This window comes from Loxodonta africana, chromosome 2 (genome assembly GCF_030014295.1).
Source record: "Loxodonta africana isolate mLoxAfr1 chromosome 2, mLoxAfr1.hap2, whole genome shotgun sequence".
Classification (NCBI taxonomy): domain Eukaryota; kingdom Metazoa; phylum Chordata; class Mammalia; order Proboscidea; family Elephantidae; genus Loxodonta; species Loxodonta africana.
Window position 1 is genome coordinate 17248977 of NC_087343.1, and position 24136 is coordinate 17273112.

The 24136-nt window shown below is 47.0% G+C and overlaps 1 protein-coding gene across 3 annotated transcripts in view; it reads left to right on the plus strand.

Moving 5' to 3' along the window:
• Positions 1–2001: 2001 nt before the first annotated feature.
• TRIO (trio Rho guanine nucleotide exchange factor) overlaps positions 2002–24136 on the plus strand; it is a 417508-nt gene continuing 395373 nt past the window's right edge. For 2 of the 3 annotated variants that reach the window (XM_064270669.1, XM_064270677.1), the window contains exon 1: positions 2083–2161. Coding sequence is in view for 1 of the 3 variants with exons in the window: in XM_064270659.1 (XP_064126729.1) it covers positions 2002–2161 (160 nt within the window). In the remaining 2 variants the exon portion in view is untranslated. Of the gene's footprint in view, positions 2162–24136 lie in introns of all 3 variants that reach the window. The other variant, XM_064270659.1, reaches the window with a different exon arrangement.

Here is a 24136-nt window from a genome sequence, read left to right on the forward strand (position 1 = left end):
TCTCAGATGACAGAGCAAGAAAATATGTGTATACTCTAAACCTTGTATTTACACGTATCTATAAATATCTATGTAAATATTTACAGGTATCTAGTTTTTTTTTTTTTAGAAATATAATAAGCAAAGACGTCACCTTGAGGACTAAGGTGCGCCTGACCCAAGCCATAGTGTTTTCAGTTGCCTCATATGCACATGAAAGCTGGACAGTGAATAAGGAAGACCAAAGAACTGACATGTTTGAATTGTGGTGTTGGGGAAGAACATTGAATACACCAAAAGAACAAACAAATCTGGTTTGGAAGAAGTACAACCAGAATGCTCCTTAGAAGCAAGGATGGCAAGACTACATCTCACATACTTTGGACATGTTATCAGGAGGGATCAGTTCCTGGAGGACATCATGTTTGGTAAAGTAGAGGGTCAGTGAAAAAGATGAAGACCCTCAAGGAGATAAATTTACACAGTGGCTGCAACAATGGGCTAAAACATAGCAACAATTGTGAGGAAGATGCAGGACCGGGCAGTGTTTTGTTCTGTTGTGCATAGGTCGCTATGAGTCCAAACTGATTCGATGGGTCCTAACAACAACATAAACATTTCTACGTATGTATCCATCCGTAGCTATATTGTTAGAGATAAACATGAATTTGTATGGATATAACCAACTCTCTTCCAGTGCCATGTGGATTGTTTCAGCCTGCTTCTTGGGCTTGTCTGTAACCTTTCACTCCGAGTGAGAAATCTGGTTTCCATGAATGGCATTCCATTTACTCAATCCTTCAATTCCAGTATACATGTTTATTGTTTTCATCATGTGGTTGTTTTTATCTCTTATTTTGTCTCCTCCTTTTCTCCAGCTCTTGATCCCTTCACCTCTGACACCCGTGCCTTATGGACATCCCCTTGTAACCACGTCATAGGCGTTGTGTACTAGAACATTTATTTGTCGAACGCTGAGATGACACAGGTCTTCCGCAATGCTGGTTGTCCTTCCCTCCTCATTTCCTATGGCCTCCTCAATCCTCTCATCACCTGCCCCAATCCCTCAGTAGGGTGCAGTGAGGATGGAGGTGCTGAGAGTCCGAGGTCCAGAAGCCATGGACATCCGGGAGATGGCCCAGGAGACTTGTGCTCACAGGAGTTCAGAGGCTTGCCCCACCCCCATAGCAATCTGGATATAGAATTTTCCCGGACTGGACGAGTCACCTGTTTTCATGGTTTCTCGGTTCATTCAACACCTACTATGGAGCCCCATCTACGTGCGAGGTGCCGGGCTGTGCCCGGGTCACTCGGCCCCGCGGGAGAGAGAAATAGTAATCCAACAGCTCGGAGGACGGTGCTGAGGGCCAGGAGCGGTGCTCCACGCCGAGCCTTTGAGCCGTCTGCACCGGCTGGACAGAGCCGTCCTGCTCTTCCCAGGGTTGGCGCAGCACGAGAGCCCAGCGCTCCGCCGCCTTCCCGCAGGCCCCGCCCCGGCCCCGCCCCTCCCGCCGGCCCCGCCCCCGCCGAGCCCACGCTCGGGCCCCTGACGAGGTTCGCCGGAAACTGCCGAAGCCCCTCTTTCTCCTTCCTCCCCTTTCCCTGCGCTCCCTTTCCTTTCACCCGGTTTCCTCGGCCGTGATTCCTCCTCCCCCTCCTTCCTTCCCCATTGGAATCAAGATGGAGGCTCGCGGCTGCCGCCGGCGCCCGTGATCCCGAGCTCCGCCGCCCTGCCCACGCCTGCGACTGCGCGTCCCGCGCAGCCCGTGCTGCCCGCGCTGCTTCTGGGCCGAGGCCTGGCTTCGCGCCCCCGCCCGCGGCCGGTCGCGGCTCCCGGGCGGAGCCCTCGTCTATGTGGGCGCGCTCCCCGGGCCGAGCCGCCGCCGCCCCGGGGCTCTGCGTCCGCGCGCCGGGCGCGGGCAGCTGGGTGCTCGGCGCCGCCAGGCCCAGCGCGGAGCGAGCGGCGCGCGGCGCTAGGGGCGCGGGGTCGAGCCGGGCGCGGCCGCGGGCGCCGCCGCAGCCATGAGCGGCAGCAGCGGCGGCGCCGCCGCCCCCGCCGCGTCCTCCGGTCCCGCGGCGGCGGCGGCCAGCGCGGCGGGCTCGGGCTGCGGGGGCGGCGCGGGCGAGGCTGCGGAGGAGGCGGCCAAGGACCTGGCCGACATCGCGGCCTTCTTCCGATCCGGTGAGTGGACCTGCGGCGGGGCGCCGCTCCTCGCCGCCCGCCCGTCGGGCCCGGCGCTCTCCCGGCAGCGCGCCCCGGTTCGCCCGGTGGCCTCAGCGCGCCCCTCGTGCCAGCGTAAAACCGCCCCTTCTCCAGCCCCGGCGGCCGCAGCTCCGCGGCTGGGGCGCCGGCCCTTTGTTCCGCGGGAGGCCGGGGAGGCGGCGGCCCCGGAGGCCGAGCGGCCGGGGGCGGTGGGCCGGGCCGCCCTGGGCGGCCAACGCAGGCTCTCATCTGGATTGGTCTCAGCGGCCGCCTGTACCTGCCCCTCCGCGAGCCCCCTGTGCAGCCGGGCGCTTCGTTCGGTCATCTGTCCTGTCACCTCCCAGCCTCGGTCTACACTTCTGTGAAACGGAGCTGCCATGGCACCGCTGCCCAGGGAGGGGGCACGGCGGCCGAGCCATTGTCTCCAGGGGCAGCCGGGAAGGGCCTCGCGGTGGCCCCGGGGCTGCGGGGTTCTGCGCGGGCGGCGCGGAGGTGGAGGCAGTGCCAGGTGGCCCCGCGTCGGCTCCGGCGAGGAGGGGGTGCCCGGGGGAGGTGCGACCGGCCCGAGGGAGGGGCGCGGGTGTTCGGCGCGGGGGGCGTGACGGGGCGTCCCGGGGACCTGCGGCGGCGCCTCCCCTTCCCTCGCCGGCCCAGATCCCGCGCGCGCTGTGACCGCGTCCCCGCGTCCCCGCGTCCCCGCACCCAGGCCAGACGGCGGCGGTGCTGGAGGCGACCGCCTCGGAGCCGCATCCCGGCGCGCGGTCTGCACCGGCCAGGCCGGGCGGGTGGGATGCAAACTCTGCGCTGGAGAGCCTGGGAGGGCGACCCGGGCGGGCCAGGTCTGGGACTGGGCGGGCGGGCGAAGGGCGTGTGCGGGCTGGGTGCTGGTGGCGGCCCCGCGGAGGGCGGCAAGCCGGGTCAGGGACGCCAACCGGCAAGGAGAGCGGCCTGGATGGAGCGCGCGGCGCCGGAGGCTGCGGTTTGCTTTTCCTTGTGGCCTCTTTAAATGCAAGTCCCCAGATTCGGTGAGGTCAGTTCGGCAGTCCAGGTCACAAGGAGCAGTGTGCAGCGGGAGGACGATGGTCAGAGGTAGAAATTAGTAGCACCGGCAGATACCAAGTTTAGTCCGGTCTTTTTCCTCCTTTTCTTCATCTGTGTGAGGCAGGGTTATTTTTGACTCATTTTATCAGATTGCCTGTGGCTGGGAGTGACATACGCCGACTTTACGGTGTCAGTTGGGGGTTAATATCCTCTTTGCCCTCTCTTTGGCGGTGAGGTCCCTGCAGAAAGCAAAGGTTTAGGAAAACAGGAACACCTTCAAATGAAAGCTTTTTTTTGTGCAAGTAGCCCGGTAGAGCAGCCCGCCTTACCTCTTAATAGCAGAGCTGGGACGTCTTCCCTTCATGCCCTGAAGCTAAAGTCTAGCCGGCCTTCTTTCTGCCTCTACCACCTGTCACGGAATAATAGAGTCTGTGCAGAAGGCAGCTCATCTCCCTTAGAAAGGCTCTGTGCCCTGGAGATGGAATTTGTGGTGCCTGTGAGACCAGACTTTTTTACAGCTTTATTATGTAGAGAAATCTTTTTTTTTTTTCCTGGTCATAAGAGCCGTCAAAGGCATCAGGTCAGGCTGGACCCCCATGGGACGCTTGCACCATGCCAGTGTGGCTCTCCTTAGGATTTGTCTGTCATCTGCTTTTGGCCTTGCCTTGGTCTGTGATGGGCTCCTGTGCATGGTCAGTAATTGGGCAGAATCAGGTACTCTTGCTCACTGGTTTGGTCCTTTCTTCCCCCTTCCAAAATGATTGGACACACATCCTCTTTAGTTGTTTAACTTGGACTCCTGAGCCAGGGCAGGTTTTAAGTAGGCATTGAGTTGCACTCTGCCATGCTGGGGGAGTCCAGAACATCTTTTTTAAAGCACTGTCCTGTCCTTTGTGTGGCACCGAATTCCTGACCTAGATCTTGGCTCTAGCATCTAGGGCAGTGATATCTAGCGGAGGGTCCACAGGGGCCATTTGATTGGAGCTGTGGGGGCTCTGGACAGTCACGGCAGCAGGAGGGCCCTGGGCTGGGAACCTACTTGATAATGGCAGTTCTGGGCATCTTCGATGTCTCAGGAGAGTGGAGCAGCCAAACCCATCAGTAGAATCTACCTTTCTTTCCCAAGATGCAGAAAGGGGAAAATAGGTTCTCATTGACCAGGGAGGACATATCGGGGTGGGAATTTTTTTTTCTTCCAGGGCATTTTTGAGCCCTGGTGGCCGAGTGGTTAAGGGCTAAACAAAAGGTCAGTAGTTTGAATCTACCAGCTGCTCCTTGGAAACCCTATGAGGCAGTTCTCCTTTGTATTATATTATAGTGTTGCTATGAGTCGATGGCAATGGATTTTTGGTTTTTTGAGCCTTGTACTTTAAGATGGCCAACAAGACTTACACAAAGACTTTCTATTGGTTGCCCTTCATTTTCCAGCCCTTTATTTGCTTGGGAGCTTTATCTTCTTTCCTTCTTTGTATTCCTTCTCCTTTCTTCTGCATTCATCTTTATTTTTGTAACCAAAGGTTGAAAACTGGTGCCAATGTTTGGGTGAAAAAGGGAGAAAGACTTCAGCTTAAAAGAACTTTTAAACAATTAAAAAAAAAAAAAACTAGACTAAACCCATTGTCGTGAAGTTGATTCCGATCATAGCGACCCTGTGGGACAGAGTAGAACTGCTTCATAGGGTTTCCAGAGCTGTAATCTTTATGGAAGCAGACTGCCACATCTTTCTCCTGTGGAGCAGCTGGTGAGTTTGAACTGCTGACCTTTCTGTTAGCAGCTGAGTGCGTAACCACTGCACCACCAGGGCTCCTTGAAACAATGAAACAATTAGAGCTGTTCAAAAGTAAGAAGGGCTTTGGTGGGATTCCCCATTACTGGAGTGCTCAAGTTGAAGTGGCTGGTTCGCCGCCTGCCAGCGGTTGGAGTTGGGTGCTGGGGACAGGATTTCTACAGTGGAGAGGGGTCTGGAGAGACGGCTGGGGAGGCTGTTACCCCCTCTTGGCTCCTGTGGTTCCTCTGAGCCCCCAGTATCTACACTCCTTTGGGTAGTTCTGGGTTCACCTTACTCAGCTACACCTTGCTGCAGGTCTCCCCTCTGCTGGCATTTCATCCTCCACTCAGGTCGTGGGCACGGAAACTCCCTATTTGCCTTGGCAATTCTGATCACCCTTTTACAGGTCTGGCATGTAGCGGACAGGTCAATGAATGCTAAATCGGATTGAGTTGAAATAGGTGGATAAAGTTGTAATGGCATGTAAAAAGGACAGCTGAAATTTCCTTCTAGGTTAGTGAATTTTGAGCTTCACTTTTCTTCTTCTCACAGAGCCCAGCACTGAAAAAGATAAAGCAGTTTTCAAAGAAAGAGCAGAAAAAAGGGAGGAAAAAAAAAAAAGTGATCTAGTCCACTTTTTTTTTTTTTTAATTCCTCAACTAGTGAGGAAGCCTTGTGTCTAGGAAGGTTGAGAGACTTGCCCAAAGTCAGACTCTGGTTGAGGTGGGGCCTTGAGGTGGGGTAAGGGCAGGAGCTGGCCCCCAACCGGGCTCTTCCCGGATGCCTCTCATGGCCAGGGCTTTGCTTACATTAGTTCTCAACCCCACTGGGACCAATCACTTTTATTGCCAATCTATTTTGGGGCTCTATTCTTGTGGCGATAAATCATTCTCTCCCAGCTCTCTGTTTAACCTTGTAAGAGTGTGTGTGGGGGTGCTTACATAAATGCATTATTTTTAACCTGCCTGGCATGTTTGAGGTTGGCTTCAAATGAATGTGTGGAGAATAAAGGCTTGCTGGTATTCTGAAGCATCCCAGCCCATCTTACTGTGTTTCTCTCATTATTAAATCCTATCCTGGATTCCTGGCTACAGCTCTTCTCTTTATAATGCTGGTACGAGGAAAATCGAGTCTGTTACTTGATGATGGAGCAGCTTGCCTGTCTTTTTATGTTTGATGGGATGATTTCCTCACAGAATATTGAGGGAAGCTTCTCATATTTATGCTTCTTACACCTTGTAAATATGACCTCTGAGCTTGCCGTGCTCCGTCTGCCCATTTATGTTAGACGCCTGGCAGCTTTGGTCATCGTGAGCACCGGTGATAATTACTGCATTATGAAGTAGGTGCTTGGTGCCCTCAGTATTTCAAAAAGGGGATAGGGAGGCTAAACAAAATGTAGTGAATGTTGGTTTCACCTTTTTAGGTGGCCCACCGGGGTTCAGTGTTAGAGGGAAGCAAGGAGACATCTAAAAACAAGCCTATAAATGACTTTCAAGAAATCAGAGAAGAGCAGTACGGTAATCATTGAAAGAAGCTTTTCATTGAGACCTCATAAACTGACTTATTGATGTGGGATACTGTGTTTTTCCCGTTGCAATTTAACCATTCAAGATTTAAATGAGTTCATTTAACCGTTTTAGTAATTAATCAAGATTTAGATGAAGCCAGAGGTTTTGTTCAAAATAAAGCACGTGGTTTAAGTATGTTTCTTACGTATATACTAAAAATAGGTAGGAAGGATGATCTTTTTAGACCTTTTTAAGTGTTACAAATTTTGGATATGTTTCTGAGAATGAAAGTTGAGTTTGAAGCTATTGTAACCTAAATCAGCCATATCCGATGCTTATTTTAAGTTTATTTACTTGATTCCTACTGATATTTTATCTCATACTCTTGGCAGAATTCCAGAGAAAAGTCAAATTCTCAATCAATAGCCACACTTCACTGCCTAGTAAGATCACTTTTGTTGGTAGGGATGAGCTGTGTTTCACTATAAGAAGCAGTAACAACAACCTGTTTCATCCCTCCTTAATTCCATAATGCATTGGTTTTTAGTTCCTCAAATGCATCGTCCTGACAAATTTTTGATAGTGCCACTGGCAGGAGATAGTAGCCACTACATGGACGGTGAAGAAGAGGAGCTGACTGAGAATTCCGTGGTATTTTGGCAGAAGGTATGCTGTGAAGCCCCTCCCCTTGTTTCTTCCTCTGCCACATTATCAGCTGAGTAGATTTGGATGAGCTGACAAGGGTGACTGCATTGTTTGCGTTGTGGACTCTGATGCCGTCTTTGTATCTCCTGCACATTCCCCATGCCCGTCTAAGCTGATCGGATGCAGTCAACAGGATGGCCTCACAGTGGGAGCAAGGCACAGTCGCCGAGATGACACAGTGCAGAGTTGGCTCTCTGGTCCCGTTCCAGATTCCGTGGACCAGCTGTTCGGCACCGCAGTGGGAAGGGAGCGAGCATGACGGGAGTCTAGGGGCCCTGGCAGTGGGGAATTCTGGCCGATGGGTCATTCAGCTGGAACATGTCCAGGAATTCCTGGGTGCTGTCCTCAACTGATAGGGAGCCCTGGTGGCACAGTGGTTAAGAGCTTGGCTGCTAACCAAAAGGTTGGTAGCTCGAATCTACCAGCTGCTTCTTGGAAACTTTATGGGACAGTTCTCCTCTGTTCTGTAGGGTCACTATGAGTGGGAATCAACTAGATGGCAATGCGTTTTGGTCCTCAACTGAAGGAAAAGGAACAAAAAGCAGGCAAAAGTGCGGGTTGGGCAGAGGCTCTCTCTTCCTGTCTCTGGCCCCTGGTCTGGTCTGACTCCTGTGCCCACTGTGGAGGTCTCGCTTTCTCCTGCTTTTGCCCACTCACTCGCCACAGTGTCCAGTCCTGCCTAAGTACATGTTCACGTCGTCACTTTATGAAAACTCAGCGGAGATGTTTGACTAGAAATTCCAGTGTAGTCTCTCAACTTTTTGAAGTTAATAAGCGTTACATGCAAACATTCTTGTTTGTGGGAAATCTTGCATGTTTAATGGCTAGCTATATTTATTGTAAGAGTACCTATTTTCACTTCTCATTCACTAATGGAAACACTTACTTACCAGACAGTTGTGTCACTATCTTAATTTCTTCTTCCTTCCCCCCCCTTCATGTAAGGAATCCCCTCAAAGTCCGAATGATTAAGCACCTGTTCTCTGGGAAGGTCTCATGTGGCGGGGAAAGCAAGACAGAGTGTGGGCAGAGGGAGGTGAGCTGGAGAAAGGGCGTAGCCCCTGAGGTTTCCACCTCCTGAGACGTCACAGGGTGTCTTTGGCATTTGGTCTAATGGTCTATTTCTGTGGAAATAGAAAACCTCGTTTCGGAGGCAACTGGACTCAAGGTTCAGATTACTGACTATTAATTAGCCACAGATCTGCTCTTACGTGGTTGGGGAGGATTACGAAGTCTTCTGTAAATCATACCTTGTGTTGTGGAAGCCTCACCTTATTCGAGCTTCATCCAGATAGACTGACAGAAAAAGCTTTAATGAAAACGTCAGTCAGCACAAAGAGTAGATTATAGGCCATGGTTGTTTTTGAGTTAATCAGACTTATTTTCTTACAGGAAACCCTGGTGGCATAGTGGTTAAATGCTATGGCTGCTAACCAAAAGGTCAGCAGTTCAAATCTAAGAGGTGCTCCTTGGAAACTCTATGGGGCAGTTCTACTCTGTCCTGTAGAGTTGCTACGAGTCAGAATCGATTTGACTGCAACGGGTTATTTTCTTACAGTCTGTAGCCCCGTTACCGGCATTGGTGACTTGCACATGGTTCTTCTTAGGAAGGGTCTCCACAAGCGGCAGCAACGCTTCTCCTGGCAGCTGCTTGGACACACCCTGGTGGACCCCATGCTTTCCCTTCAGTCCCAGGATAGAAGTACTTGGTTTGCTAGGGGCCCTTTGCTGCCTGTTGTTGATAGTGTTGGCATTCAAACAGATAAGCGTGAGTGATAAAATGGTGTGTCCGTTCAGTGAATGCAGAGTGAAAGAAGGCAGTCTCAGAAGGCTACATACTGCGTGATTCCATTTCTATGACATTCTCAAAAAGACAAAGCAGTAGTAACAGAACAGATCCGTGAGTGATTGCCAGGACTTAGAGGAGGCGGAGGGTGTGACTACAAAGGGGCGTATTGGGGGATGGGTTTTGGCGTTGAGGCGACTGTTCAGTGTTGTGATCGTGGTGGTGGTTACATGTGTTAAAATTTGTAGACCTGTACACTCCCCTCAAAAAAAAAAAAAACCCAGTTTTAATGTATTTTAATTTAAAAATAAGATTAAGAACATATTAACAATAAATTGGGGGAAACCGTTTATTGCAAATCGGAAAAAAAATTAGTATACACAAATAAAGAGTTTCCTAAAATCAATAAGAAAAGACAATCTGAAAGGAAAATAGACAATTCACGGAAGTACAAATGGCCAGTAAGATACCTTTACATTTTCATCTTCACTAGTACTGTGAGTCGGACTCGACTCGACGGCACTGGGTACTGGTAGTAATCAAGGACATAAAAATAAAAACAATGAGATACCAACAAAAGCAAAAACAACTGCCAGTAGAAGTTATTTCTCTAGAAAAAATTGAGTTGTTTGGAACCCTTTTCCATGGATTTGAGAGGTGATAATGGTTGCTCGCAAACCCTGGTGGCATAGTGGTTACGTGCTACAGCTGCTAACCAAGAGGTCAGCAGTTCATATCCACCAGGTGCTCCTTGGAAACTCTATGGGGCAGTTCTGCTCTGTCCTATAGGGTCGCTATGAGTTGGAATCGACTTGATGGCATCAAGTTTGGTTTTTTGGTTTAATGGTTGCTCAGACTGTCTTGAGTGGGACCAAATTTCCTGTAATTTCTGGAAGTTGTCTAGGGAAACCTTATGAGGAAGTAAAGATCCTTTTCTTGAATTCTATAGGAAGCGTTAACTTGGGAATCCATATGGTGTAGAAGTCAGGTCTCCTGACTTAAAAAATTGTTTAGATCTGGTCAATCACCATTTTTGCTGCTTCGGATTTTCCCACATTGGTGATTTTTGTTGCTGTCCAGATAGAAAAGGGCAAGTAGCTCATGCGGAGTGATCTGCAGTGCCTCAGTACTCCTGCTTTTAAAGAAGGAATTTCTAGGAAAGCTTCCTTCAGGAGGCGTGTTCCTGCATTAGCGGGTGATGGGAGGTCGTTTGCCCCCAGTTCTCAGGTCTGCACGTGTATAACTGCGCAGCTATCTTTTTTGCTGTATTGAGGATTAATGAATGAATTTCTGAAGTGTTAGTTCCTCAATTTGTGGCTCATAAAATAAAGCTGACCTTGAAGTTGAGAAAAATACATTTTAAATTAAAAAATATAACCCTCAAATATTTTAAGGTAGGGTTTGTTGGTGTCTGGTTTTCTTGATGTTCTCTGTGTGTGTGTATACGTGTATTTATGTACGTGTATATCTTGGAAAGAGGCCTGGTGGTTGATTAAGAGCTCAGGCTGCTAACCAGAATGTCAACAGCTCAAATCCGCCAGCCACTCCTTGGAAACCCTGTGGGGCAGTTCTCCTCTGTCCTGTAGGGTCTCTATGAGTTGGAATCTACTTGATGGCAAACGGCGACAACAACAACATTGTCTTGGAAAAGTTATAAACACACCACTTTGGAATTGTGTGGTTGAAATGCAAGAAGAAATGACTATATCAGAGATTAATATTTGAAATCTGTTTAAAAGAACTCATGTTTCTAGCACAGAGGTTCTGGGAGACAGATGTTCTAGGATCTGCAGGAATAATAAGCATTTTATTTTTTGGATGGCTTTATTAAACTTTTACATGATAAAGACAAAAAAAGTACAATTCCTCTATTATTTAGCCTGACTCTTGACATGAATGTTGTGGATGGGACTAAGTTCTAGGTTGTTACTGGAATGGGTGTTCCACACTTCTGGACACGAATGTTGTGGATGGGACTAAGTTCTAGGTTGTTACTGGAATGGGTGTTCCATACTCATACATGTTCTCATGCCAGTCTTCTGTGATTATCGTGATTTGATATTAATTATCTCTAGTGAGTTAGACTTTTTTTTCCAGGGATCCAATTTGAATTTCATTAGGACAACCAGTTTTCTACACTGGTAGTGAGGGAGTGCAGTTAGGTCAAAAAAGTAGATTGCAGAGACAAAAAAATATATTTTACACTTTTTGAGTTATTGCACCAATAACTCTAACTTTTGTTGCACTTGTCCTAATTTATCTTGGGTTCTGGAGCCTGGAGAACTGGTGCTAATTTGATGGTTTCCAGGATGTACATTTTCCTCACGTGACAGCTCTGTTAAAACGTACTCTGATAGGTTGTCCATGTGAGCCAGCTCCTCCTACCAGAAGGCTTCTCTGTAGACTCAGGAAGTGCTAGCCTTTTGTTAGTGGTTCTGTGTCAAAGTTTCTTTCCCCTTACTTAACTACAGCCTGTGGAATGCAAAATTTGCAGAGAAATGAGAGGCATTTCTCTCCTATCTCAGAACACTGTTTAGGTCCGTTTTCAGCTCTTGCTTGTTGCCAAACTGATGGTAGCATTCCACCTGTTTGTGGAGTTGGACCTGCACCCTGGGCCAAAGAGTGGGAAACCTTTGTCTGTAAACCCTGTACAGAATTGAGGTGGGATCTCTGTCAGTTTCCCATGACAGCCTGGAGTTTGGGCAGGAAGCTGTATTTTGGGAAACTGAGATGTTGGGCAGTTTTGTGAGGACCTGCTCCTTCCCTCATGCCTGCTGCACCCTTGCTAGAATCTCAATCTTCAGCAACAGCTGCCCAGGAGCAGGGTGGGAGACCAGGACATGGTCTCCTGGGGTCAGGTAACTCCTGGGATAGTGCTCCATAGGAGAGTATAATAACTGCCTCCAGAAAGCAGTAGCTTGCTTGCAGAGTCATGGGATGGTGTTTTTAAAATTGTGTTTATTTCCTCCAAACGCTGTTAATGCCAGTCCCATCCCCCAGGAAACCTAGTCGTCTTTCTCTTAGTGTTAACAGTTATCTCTAAACCCTGGTGGCTGGTGGTTAAGAGCTACAGCTGCTAACCAAAAGGTCATCAGTTCAAATCCACCTGGTGCTCCTGGGAAATCCGATGGGGCAGTTCTACTCTGTCCTATAGGGTCTCTGTGAGTTGGGATTGACTTGACAGCAATGGGTTTTTTTCTTTTTTACTGCCACCATCGGCTACCGTTGGAGTGCCTATTATTTTTGCCAGATACTGTACAAGGTGTTTGATGTACTTGTTCTCATAGAAAATCAAATCACCATTCAAACAGGCATATGCTCCTTCTGTTTTACGGGTGAGGGGATTCAGACCCTGTGAGGGTAAATGACGTGCCCAGGTTTACGCAGATTGTAAGTGGCAGAGCTGGACCATAAACCCAGGCCAGCGCACTCCAAAGCCCCGTATGCTTTTGGGATGACCCTCACTCAGCGCAGCATTCCACAGCATATTGTAATTTCTCAGTCTTTAAAATCTAATAGTATGTATATCCTTGAGTGCTGAGGATCAAAGTTATATTTTACAAGTCTCACCCCAACCAAAGTTCAGTGAAAGACTCCAAGACGTAGCAAGCATTTTTCGCATGTTGGCCTGGGCCCTATAATTTACTTTCTCTGCCTTTCCTTTTCTCACCTAAGTGTGATGGAGGCTGCTTTTTACACAGACAGCCTTAGACACAACTTTACAACTGAGGCATGTTGGGTATACTGAGTTTTACTGGCTCCCACCTGTCTCTCAGTCTTGGGCGACATCCTGGTTAAAAACTTGGGTCTGTTTTCTTGCTGTCTTGCTTTGAACTTGAGTGCTGGCTAGGAAGCCTCTGTGGCTGTTCAGGCTGAGGGTGGGGAGGGTGGGAAGGGTGGGGAGAGGCCAGTCCCGGAGGGAGCTTTTTCAGCCCATTGCTATGTATGACACATTATAAGGATTGCCAGGGCTTCCTTTCTGGTTCCTCACTTAAAAGAACAGGAGAGAGGGGTGAGGAAGGGCAGGCGGCTGTTAAGCTTCTTTTTTTAGGACAGTTTTACAGTGTGGGTGTGGTAACTCCTAGGTTCTCTCTAGCTAGTCCATTGTTGTTGTTAGGTGCCATTAAGTCGGTTCCGACTCACAAGCAACACTGTGTACAACAGAAAAAACACCGCCCGGTTCTGTGCCATCCTCACAGTCGTTGCTGTGTTTGAGCCCATTGTTGCAGCCACTGTGTCAATCCATCTCCTTGAGGGTCTTCCTCTTTTTCGCGGACCCTTTGCTTTACCAAGCATGATGCCCTTCTGCAGGAACTGTTTCATTGCAGCTCCTCGTTTCTTTGCAGTTATTCACCGAAATGGGCAAGCGGCTGTTATGTTGTAGTGCAAGTATGTATGCTGTGTTATATTGTTCTCTTTTGGAAACCCTGGTGGTGTAGTGGTTAAGACGGCTGCTAACCAAAAGGTCGGCAGTTTGAATCCCCCAGGCACTCCCTGGAAACTCAATGAGGCAGTTTTACTCTGTCCTGTAGGGTCGCTATGAGTCCGAAACGATTCAGTGGCCACGGGTGGGTCCTCTTTTGGTGTGATAAGTCTTTGGTACCTGTTCTAGGTTTTTCTCTTTGTGGGATGCATTTTGGCCGGTCACACCACATCTGGTCTATCAGTGGCATGATTTTGTGCAATGCTTGCTCAGGTTTGTACAGACAGGATTTCTGAACAGCTTGTAAGTAAGTGATTTTTTCCAAGTATCGTTTCCACACTAGTAATGTGTTCTGTTTTGTTTTTTTTTCCTCCTGTGTCTCTGTGTAATTCCTGGGGTTCTGGTGGCACAGTGGTGAAGAGCTCGGCAGCTAGCCAAAATTTAGCAATTTAATAATATGTAAATTATTATATATATCTCTGCTTATAGGTATATATAATAACTGACATGTTTTGTTCCTGAACCATTTGAGAGTAAGCTGCAGATGTGATGATGCCTCTCTGCCCCCAGATGCTTTGCCATGTTTTCTAAGAATGAAGACAGTCTCTTACATGATGATCAAAATCGGGCAATTAGTTTTGGTAACGGTATTATTATCTAAGTCTACGGACCTTAATCAGATTTCACCAGCTATCTCAAAAGTGTCCTTTTTGGCAATACAAATTTTTTTTTGGTCCAGGAGCCCATCCAGGATCACATACTACATTTAGTCATCACATCTCTTTGGTGTTCTTTGATAGGCCTGTCTCTTTTGTTACCTCGAGACTTTTGAAGATTACAAGTCAGTGATTTTGAAGAACACCTTCAATTTGGGTTCTGTGATGCTTCGTGATTCGATTCATGCCATATGTTTTTGGCAGAAGGGGTGTGTTCTTCTAGAGGGTTACATCAGGAAACGCACGGTATCAGCCTGTCCCATTGTGATGATGTTCGCCTTGATCGCTTGGTTCGGGTGGCGATGCCCGGATTTCTCCAGTGTGTTTTTCCCTTTATAATTAGCATTTTGTGGAGAGAGAATTCAAGACTGTAAAATCCTGTTCTTCTCCCTGCTTTCACCTGCTAGTTGCGGCATCCATTGATGATACTTTCCTGAATCAGTTATTCCTGTGATGGTTGCCAAATGGTGGTTTTTCTCACTTCATCACTTCCTCTTTATGTGCTTGGCTTTCTACTGTAAGGAAAGGCTTTTCTTTCTGCTCCACTTATTTATACACATATGGCCTCATGGATTCCTGTTTTATTCAGTGGGTTATAGTCCTTAACTCTCATTATTTAGTTTGATATTCTCCAAATTCTCCAAGATTTGGTCATTGAGAGTCCCTTCAGGCCGGTTCCTTTATCTCTGGTGACCTGTCCCTGTCATTCTTTGAGCACGTTATTTTCTGGCATGATTGGCTGTTCCAGGTTCTGCTTGAACTTTGCTTGCTCCTGGAAAATCAGCCACTTCTCCAAGGAGCCGTGTTTCGTTTTAGCAGAGAATGGGATTTAGAAACTGATCTGGACACTAAGTGGACTCATTGGTTAGAGGTATTGTTGCTTCTAGAACTTCTCCATGGACACAACTAGGAAGTGTGTGTGTACGTACATGTCTACACACACACGTATATCTGCATAACACCTACATAAATTTATGCATATGCGCACATATCTACATCTGTGTCTGCATCTCTCTCTCTCTAATAAGAGCCATGAGTTTGTACTGATGGCTTCAATTCCAGTCCAGCATCACAGGGCTCATTTTAGTCTTCCACCTTTTCATGTTTGTAATCTGCTTCTCTGACGATGACAAACTTAGCTCCCTTCATCCTCAAAGTCTTTACTTATTTACTCAATCCTACAATATGCAGAAAGTAGTTTTCAAAATGCTAACCTGTACCCCAGCGATAAAGGCACCTCCGTACAGCATCAGGTTTAAGCTGTTCAGATCAGCAGTGCCTGGTCAGCTTCTGTTCTGCTCAGCCTGCTACTGGCTAGACATCCAAACAAAAGATGAAGAAACGCCCTGGAAGGGCCCAGAGGCTTGTTTAGCGAAGGAGCTGCCAGGCTGCACCCACAGCTTACTTTCTGGTGATGCTGGGAACTAAGGCTTTGCCAAAGAAGAAAGGGAGATTGATTTCTAATAATATAGTTTGTAAAGAGGTCACCTGTTGTGGGAAGACAGTGGATTGCCTTCATCTCAGTATACCAGCACCGGAAAGGGAAGAACAGAGGCAAGTGTGGAGACGGTCAGGATGAGTAACGGGGAATTTGTGCATTAGAGCCTGACAGAGGGTGGGCCTGTGACAGAAGGGAGAGCTTTTCTCAGGAGCCTAGGGCATTCTACAAGTAGGAGGAGGCTGGCTGAGCCTATGTGCTGGGGTCATGAGTCACGCCTTCCAAGAGGGTGGCCTGCTGCTCTTCATTGATGAAATATTTCTTCCCAGAAACCACCTGCGGTAAATTTCTTGCAGCTCTGCTGTTTTTGCTTTAGTGTGGATTTCTGGGAAGTGTGTTTGTGTGACTCAGTTCCAAAAATCATGATGTGGTGGGTGCGGATCTCATTTACAGGCAAAGTAAGTGTTTGCTGGTCACTGTTACTGTACATTCAACGATGACATGAAACGCAGGCCCCTGATTTTGGGAGACAGTCCCAGTTTCAAGTATTGAGTTCTGTATTTCCTGTAAACATCCTCCTCATGCTTGTTACATGTTGTTTTGTTGTGTGGTGCCAACTCAATTCTGATTTGTGGCGACCCTATAGGACAGACTAGAACCGCCCCATCGGACTTCCTAGGCTGTAATCTTTATGGAAGCAGATCATGAGGTTTTTTTCCTCCCGTGGAGCTGCTGGTGGGTCCTAACCACTGGCCTTTCGGTTAGTAGCCAAGTGCCTAATCATTGTGCTTCCCGGGCTCCCCTTCTTGTTAGATGGTGTTCTGCAAATTTGGCTTCTGTACTTCTAAAAGCCCTTACTAAACTGGACATTTCAGCAATTAACAGAAATCATAATTTGCTTATTAGTTTCTTAATATTTCCTGACATTTAGAAATTTTAATTTGGAGAGTAAAAGGTCATGACTGGGGGGTGGAGAGTGACTGCTGACGGGCACAGGGTTTCTTTTGGGGGTGATGGAAACGTTCTGGAACTAGATAGTGGCGATGGTGGCGTAAATCTGTGAGTATACTAAAAACCGCTGAGTTGTACATTTCATGTGATTGGTATACTTTGAATGGGTGAATTTTATGGCGTGTGAATTGTATCTCAATAAGAAAAGAAAAACAGGTCCTGAGTAAATATGTAACACCTTTCTGCCCCCTTTATTGAGTGCTCCCTCTGTATTAGTGACCTCATTTTCATGGCACCTTGCAAGGTTGGCAGCGAGGTCCAGTTTTGTACCTGAGGAAGGAGAGCTCAGGGAGGGCTTCCAGCTTTCCCCAGATCGGGTGTCTGTCCTGAACAGACCCAAGCATCTGCGAGGTTCTGTTAAAAGTGGAATCAGATCTGTGGGCAGAGGAAGAGGTAGCCCGTTCTTTGATTGGCTTCTCTTACTCGTCACGCGTGTTGTACTCAGGTAGGTCTGTGACTCCTTTAGGGACTTTCCTTTTTTCCCTTTTTTCTGTCTGAGGGAGAGAGAAAAAAAGAAATCACTCGTGTTTGAAGGAGGAGATTGTGGGTGAGATCTGATTGGCTTCAGTTGATGGTGTATCTGGTAATGTTGTAGCAACCTTTGGATTAACTATCCCAGGGAAAATTTTAGGAAGTCGCAGTCAAAGAGAAAAGATAGGCTTTATTTACTCCCTACAGAAAGCTTGGAGCCCTGGTGGTGCGGTGGTTAAGAGGTCAGCTGCTAACCAAAAGGTCCACAGTTGAAATCCACCAGCTATTCCTTGGAAGCCCTATGGGACAGTTCTGCTCTGTTCTGTAGGGTCTTTATGAGTCAGAATCAACGAGTATAGAAAGCCTGGGTAGTCCAAGTGGTTTGCCATTGGCTGTTAACCTAAAGGTTGGTGATTCGAACCCACCCAGTGGTACCATGGGAGGAAGGCCTGGTGATCTGCTTCTGTAAAGAACACAGCCAGGAAAACCCTATGGAGCAGTTCTACTCGGTAACACGTGGGGTCCCTCTGAGTCGGAGTCGACTCAAGGCAGTGGGTTTGGTGTTCTGGTTTTGCTCTTCTGTGGAGTGTTTCAGACCTGGTGGTGTGTTTTGGGACAGCAAAGGGGACAGCTGAAATCATTGCAGTGGTGATACTTTAGTTTTCCTAATGAACACTCGCAAAGTTGAAGGGAGAGGCAACTTTCTGCTATGCTTCTGCCGAAAATGATCTTAAGGATAAAAATCGCAGCCAGGGTTTTCCTGCAGGAGCAAGTGGTGTATTCTGGAATACCAGAGTCAGCTGAGCTCACTACATACAAGCCCGGGAGAGACAGAGAGTACGTTGTTAGGCTCTAAACAGAGCTGGTATTAATTTGCATAATGTCACATATGCTCTGTTGCAAGAATTTTCATTGTGCCTGTTTTAGAATTATTTGACACCTCATACAGAGTATTTTAGCTTCACTGAAAAGGAGACATCTCAGAAAGAAGAATTTGTGTGGTTTTGGTCTTCGTTTCTGAAAGAAATGAACCACTGAAGACTTTTTAGTATTTTGAAGCTTTTTCCACTTTTTTTTTTTTTTATATGTATATGTACATATAGGGAGCCCTGGTGTCAGAATCGACTTGACGGCAGTGGTTTTTTAGTGGGTGGTGGTGCAATGGTTAAGTGCTTGGCTGGTACCTGAAAAGTCGGGATTCGAATCCATCAGCGGCTCCGCACGAGAAAAGACCTGGTGATCTGCTCCTGTAAAGATGACAGCCTAGGAGACAGCGTGGGGCAGTTCCGCTCTGTCATATAGGTCACTGTGAGTTGGAATCGACTTGATGGCACACAGCAGCGTGTGTGTGTGTGTGTGTGTGTGTGTGTAACTGGGGGTTTGCCTGCTGTGTGGAATACCTGCAGAGGTACCTGCAAAGGAACCAGAGATCTGGGGGGAGCAGAGGCTCCTAACAGTGCCTCCTGCCCCGTGCTGTACCTTTTGATGATGTTTGGTCTGTCATCTTCGTTTCTCAGCTTCGGGTGCCTAGCTCCCAATTACTTAGCACTTGAGGTGGTTTTCATCTTCAGAGGGCTTATGGGCGTTATTCAGCACACATGACACTGTGTCATGAATAAGCTGTTCCCCTTTTGAGCAGCATCAGTGTGCCAGGTGCCATGCAGCTGGGGAAGACAAAAATAATATCCTGTCCAGTGGGAATGTGCTAAAGAGGCAAGATGATTAGGCAGAGTCTCTCTTTTGGCCTCTTTTAAAAATGTGCTGGGGAGTTAATATAGAAATTAGAATTATAAGAGATGATCGACTAGCTCAAGTCTACCTAATTAAAATTGCCCTCAAGGTGAAAATGAAACTTGAGATGCTCTTAAAAAGACATAGCCTGTTAGCTCCCATCCGTCACATACTTGTTGGTACAGGTAGTATCTTGGTTTGACAGATGAAGATTCCAGTGAAGGGAAGGCAGAATTGGTCACAATTCCCTCTGTACTCACCGCTTTCTACTACCTGAAACTCCTCTTTTTGTGCTGTGTTACCAAGGCCACATGTCAGACACAGACACGCATTTTTGAGTTTCAGACGGATCAGCCCGTCCGCCTTAGTGGGGCTGGCCTCTAGGAGGGCTCTTGGTTGTCTTGTCCTTGTCCATCTCTCCAGCCCTAGGACGCCGCCTACTGTGTGTCCTGTGCCTGTGAGCTTGTTCCCGTAGGCCTTTGTGTCTAGAGTTCCCTCCCCTTGGTTTTCTTTCCTGACTCAGCTCAGACATCACTTCCTCTGGGAAACTCTGCTGGTCTGTCCTCTCCCTTCCTCTTGGGCCCTTCAGTGTTGCACCTTGTGTAGAGCTGGGTTTTGGTACTTGTTCCTATCGGTTGTATCTGGTTCCATACTTGTGACTGTGAGCCGTGGGGCTCTGACCCCACTGCCTGCATAAATGCAGGACCAAGTAGAAGCACGGTAAACGCTCGTTGTGGTTTATGCCCCTGGTTCCCTAACCTGATGCAAAACAGAATTACCTGGGAAGTTTTTTTTTTTTTAATTGCCAGCTGTGGAGATTCTGATTTAGTAGTTCTAGAATAACCCGTCGTCTTCGAGTTGGTTCCAACTCATAGCGACCCTATAGGACAGAGTAGAACTGCTCCATAGGGTTTCCAAGGAGCGCCTGGTGGATTCCAACTGCCCACCTGTTGGTTAGCAGCCATAGCTCTTAACCACTGCACCACTAGGGTTTCCAGTTCTAGAGTAGCACCCTGGAATCTGTATTTTGAAAAAGCCCTACTGCTAATTCAGATGCACAGCTGGGTTTAGAAACTCCTCAGGTATGCCAAGGCACACATATTATGGGTTATGAGATTATGGCTGATTTCGTGTAAGGTATGACACTGCAATTTGCAAAATTGTTTCATTTACATGTCTGGAGGGAACAGAGAGAGTGAGTACCATCCATCTATGACTGGGACATCCTTTGTGAAGGAGAAGGATCCTTGCCCATTGAAGGGTTTGCTGACCAGTCTGGCTTTCTGCTCTGAGAACAGACTGAAGGCACAATTGGCCCTCCAAACTCATTTGAAATCATTGTGTTGCCATAGAGATGCTAGGTAGTGTTGAAGGAGATTAGAGAAATCATGTTGTAAATTAATCAGAACAGATGGCTTGTAATTTTAACACTCTCCTAGCCTAGCCAATATTCGTTGTACTGATACTTGAGACCGTTTTAGAATATCATCAGTTCTTACTTTGTTCTTTCACTTGTTTAAATGGCACTTCATACTGACTAAAATTTAAAATGGGTATTATATGTGCTGTATATGTGTACCCACAGAGCGGCTGGTGAATTCCAGTTCTCTGCCTTTTGGTTAGCAGCCAAGCACTTAAACGGCTGTGCCACCAGGGCTCATGTATACATATATGTAAAATGACAGTCATGTAAGTTGGGGCAATATTTAAAGCATTTTAGGCCTGACCTCTTTATCTCTGCTTTTAGAACACAGATGTAATTTGTAACTTTGTAGTCTTCAGTTCCACTTGATCTATAGTTTTCATTCTCTCCCCTCTGTGTTTTGATAGCACCGATTAAGGGTAATTTTTTTTCTTGACTTGGATAATAATTAAGATGTGGTCTCAGAGCTTTGCTGGAAAAGAAATATTAGAAGATCATATAGATTTGAGCAACATATTTACTTTCAAGATTTTTTGTATGATTAACCAGATACAGAGTATTTTCCAGAAGACCTCTTTAAATTTATTTTTTCTTGTGGACTGATGTGCAACCCTTAAAGATTGTAGCTGTCATTAAGGACAATTATTCTTTGTCTCTTGCAGGGAGCTGCAACTTGACTGGAGGTTGGACAGACAGACAGACAGACACACATACACACACACTCATGCACATAAACACATACTTGCTTATAATTTCCGTTGTGAAAATGACCAGATATGTACCTAAAACACTTCAAAGTAAGGAAATGATAATCCTATTAATGTAATTAAATTACCCAGTAAAACCTTGTTTTTTAAGTAGTTGTAGTTGCACACCTGTTAACACAATTATTTTGGATTGTTTTATTCTCCTATGCGTGAAGTATTCAGGAATCAGGCTGGGCCTACCTGCGTGTTCCTGAGTTATTTCTCATGTGTCCCACATTAGCATTTATCTGCAAAGTATGTTAACAAGTAAGTTTTCCAGTCTCCGGATAATTCCTGAGTTGCTTGTATGTGAATGTCTGTTGGAATCCTTCTCTGCCTCTGTAGTAGTTTTTTTTTCTTAGCTGTGACCTAGGTGAACGTTTACAGAGCAGATTAGTTTCTCATTCAAAAATTTATACACAGATTGTTTCATATGTTGGCCGCAGTCCTGCATTGTGTCAGCACTATCCCCCTTTCCACCTCGGGTTCACCGTGTCCATTAGTCCAGTTTTCCTGTCCCCTCCTGCCTTCTCTTTGTTCTTTGGCAGGTTTTGCCAGTTGGGTCTTGATTGATCTAAGCAGCACGTTCCTCATGTATATTATTGTTTGTCTTATAGGCCTGCCTAATTTTTGGCTGAAAGGTGAACTTCAGGAGGGGCTTCAAGTCTGAGTTAGAAGGGTGTCTGGGGGCCATAGTCTTGGAGGTTCCTCCAGTCTCAGATCAGTAAGTCTGGTCTTTGTGAATTTGATCATTTGTTCTACATTTTTTCTCCCGCTCTGTCCAGGACCCTCTGTTGTAATCCTAGTCAGAGCAGTCAGTAGTGGTAGCCGGGCACTATCTTATTTCTTCTGGTGTTGGCGTTGTGTAGGCTGTGGTTCATGTGGTCTGTTAGTCTTTGGACTAATCACTCACTTGGGACTTTAGTTTTTTCCCCTCTCCTTTACTCCAGTCTAGAAGAGACCAATAGTTGTATTTTAGATGGCCGCTTGTAAGCTTTTGAGAACCCAGACACTACTCACCAAAGTAGGATGTAGAACATTGTCTTTGAGAACTACGCTGTGCCAATTGATGGGGATGTCCCTTGAGTCTATGGTCTTTTGCCTTCGAGCCTGGGAACTTCGTCCTGTGAGGTGTTCAGTTATGTCTAAGAAGTTTCCCCAGCTTTGCCACTTGTGTTCTCTGTTGTGTGTATCAATATATGAGGAATACCTGCAGTCATGTATTTAGAAATTTCCACCTCTGAACTTGTGTATAGTACTTTTTATTGGCCTACCCTGCTTGTCTTGATCGTGGCTTCTGTTTCCACTCGGTAGGACAGGTAGGCTAGCTGTGGACCTGATCCTGCTGGTTATAGTGATTCTTCCTTCAGCATGAATCATTTGGATGATTGGAAACGGTACTCAAGTCCTTCGATACCTGTGTCAATGTTGGGAGAAAAAAAAAAAAAAACGCTTCATCATTATGTACCAAAAAGCAACTGAAAACAGTTTCCTTAGAATGGCTCAGAGCTATGACAAGAATGAGGGAAAAAACGTGAAACTAACATATTTCGTGGATAATCATGTCACACTGGACAGCAAGGATGGCTCAACCTCTTGGTAGATATCCTGTGGCAAAGATTTGGTTACTGCTGACTTAAATCAAAGTGGACCAAATTGCCTGCTTATCAGAATGAATTCTTGAGGGGAGATAAAACCACATGTCCTTGGCAGTAAGGCTAGACTGGGATTCTACCCAGGAATGAGATTTGCTTGGAGGGTGGAAAGGTTTTGTGGTGTTCAGCCCCAGGATCTTGTTTTTCTGAAATTAGGTTAGGAAAATTTGGACAATGACCTCCCAAAAAACTGGATTTAAAGAGCCAGTGAGTAGCTTTCTGTGATCTTATTTCTCAGGACTTGGGTCAGTGTTGTAATGGATCATGTTATGTCCCTCTTAGCGAAACCACTTGTACTGCTGTGATTGCCTCTTTCCTCTTAATAATCCCCTACAGTGAGTCCCGCTATGAATCGGCATCATCTCAATGGCCGTGGGTTTGGTTTTGGGTTCCTACAGTGTTTCCCAGGTTTGTCAGTTACCTCTGCAGAGGAGGTTTCTCATTGGAGTGTCTGCATATTTAATTCACTTTCAGCTTTTCACATGTAGGCCTCCTCCACTGGATTGTTGCTGTCCTTTTACCTGTTGAATTACATGTTAAAAACACTAAGGGCGTATGAAGTCCCCACTAGCCATGGACACGATAGTGCATTGGCAGCTCCGTCCACCTGGCCCTGGATACTAACCATCCTCCATAAAAGAAGGACACTGTCAAGGAAAAAAAAATGAGTGAAAGCAGCCCCCTTCTTTGCCCTCCTTTAAGCCTCCTAGTGGCCACCGTTTTATTTTTTCTTCATGTTGACTGTCCATCTTGGTTTTAGAGGCTCAGTTTCTCTGTGTACCTTCAGAGGGATTTTCCTCTATTTTGGATAATGACTCACCCAGAAGTCAGTTTCACGGCCTCTGCCGTTCCCAGACAGAGCCCAGTCAGTCCAGAAGTAAGCTTTTAAAATGGTCCCTGAACCTATAAATAAACAAAACCTGTCGCGATGGAGTCAATTCTGACTCATAGGTAGAACTGTCTTATAGGGTTTCAAAGGAGTGGCTGGTGGATTTGAATTGCCAGCCTTTTGGTTAGCAGCAGAGCTCTTAACCGCTACGCCACCAGAGCTCCCCGAATCTATAAATAGCTGTCACAAATGCCCTCACCAGAGCCATGCTAACTCTTAGCAGCGTAGCATTCCTAACCCTGCATGTCTGGTTGGAAGGGCCTAGAAGGGCCGTCGGCGGGCCTCCAGAGGTAGTCAACTGGAATGGGATGGTTGGTGGCTGGTAGGGGCATGCACACTGAGACCTGACTTGTTAAATTAATGAATGCCTTGTTTACTAAATGGACTCTATCTTTCCTCGTTAATCCCTCTTTTTTCGTTTCTTTCTGCTCTTGCTTTTTTCTTGTTTTCTCTTTGATCCCTTAGAGTGACGGTGCCACTTGTGGACATTGCTTAGTTTGGCTGGAGGCAGTCAGAGATACAGGCTTGATTTCTGGGGTGGGAATTTAAGGGGAAAGCTCCTGGTGGACGGTCTAGAGTTACTCATTGGCACCTGAGAAGCTGGGAGGGAAACCTTGGTCCCAGAAACCCCCACCCCATG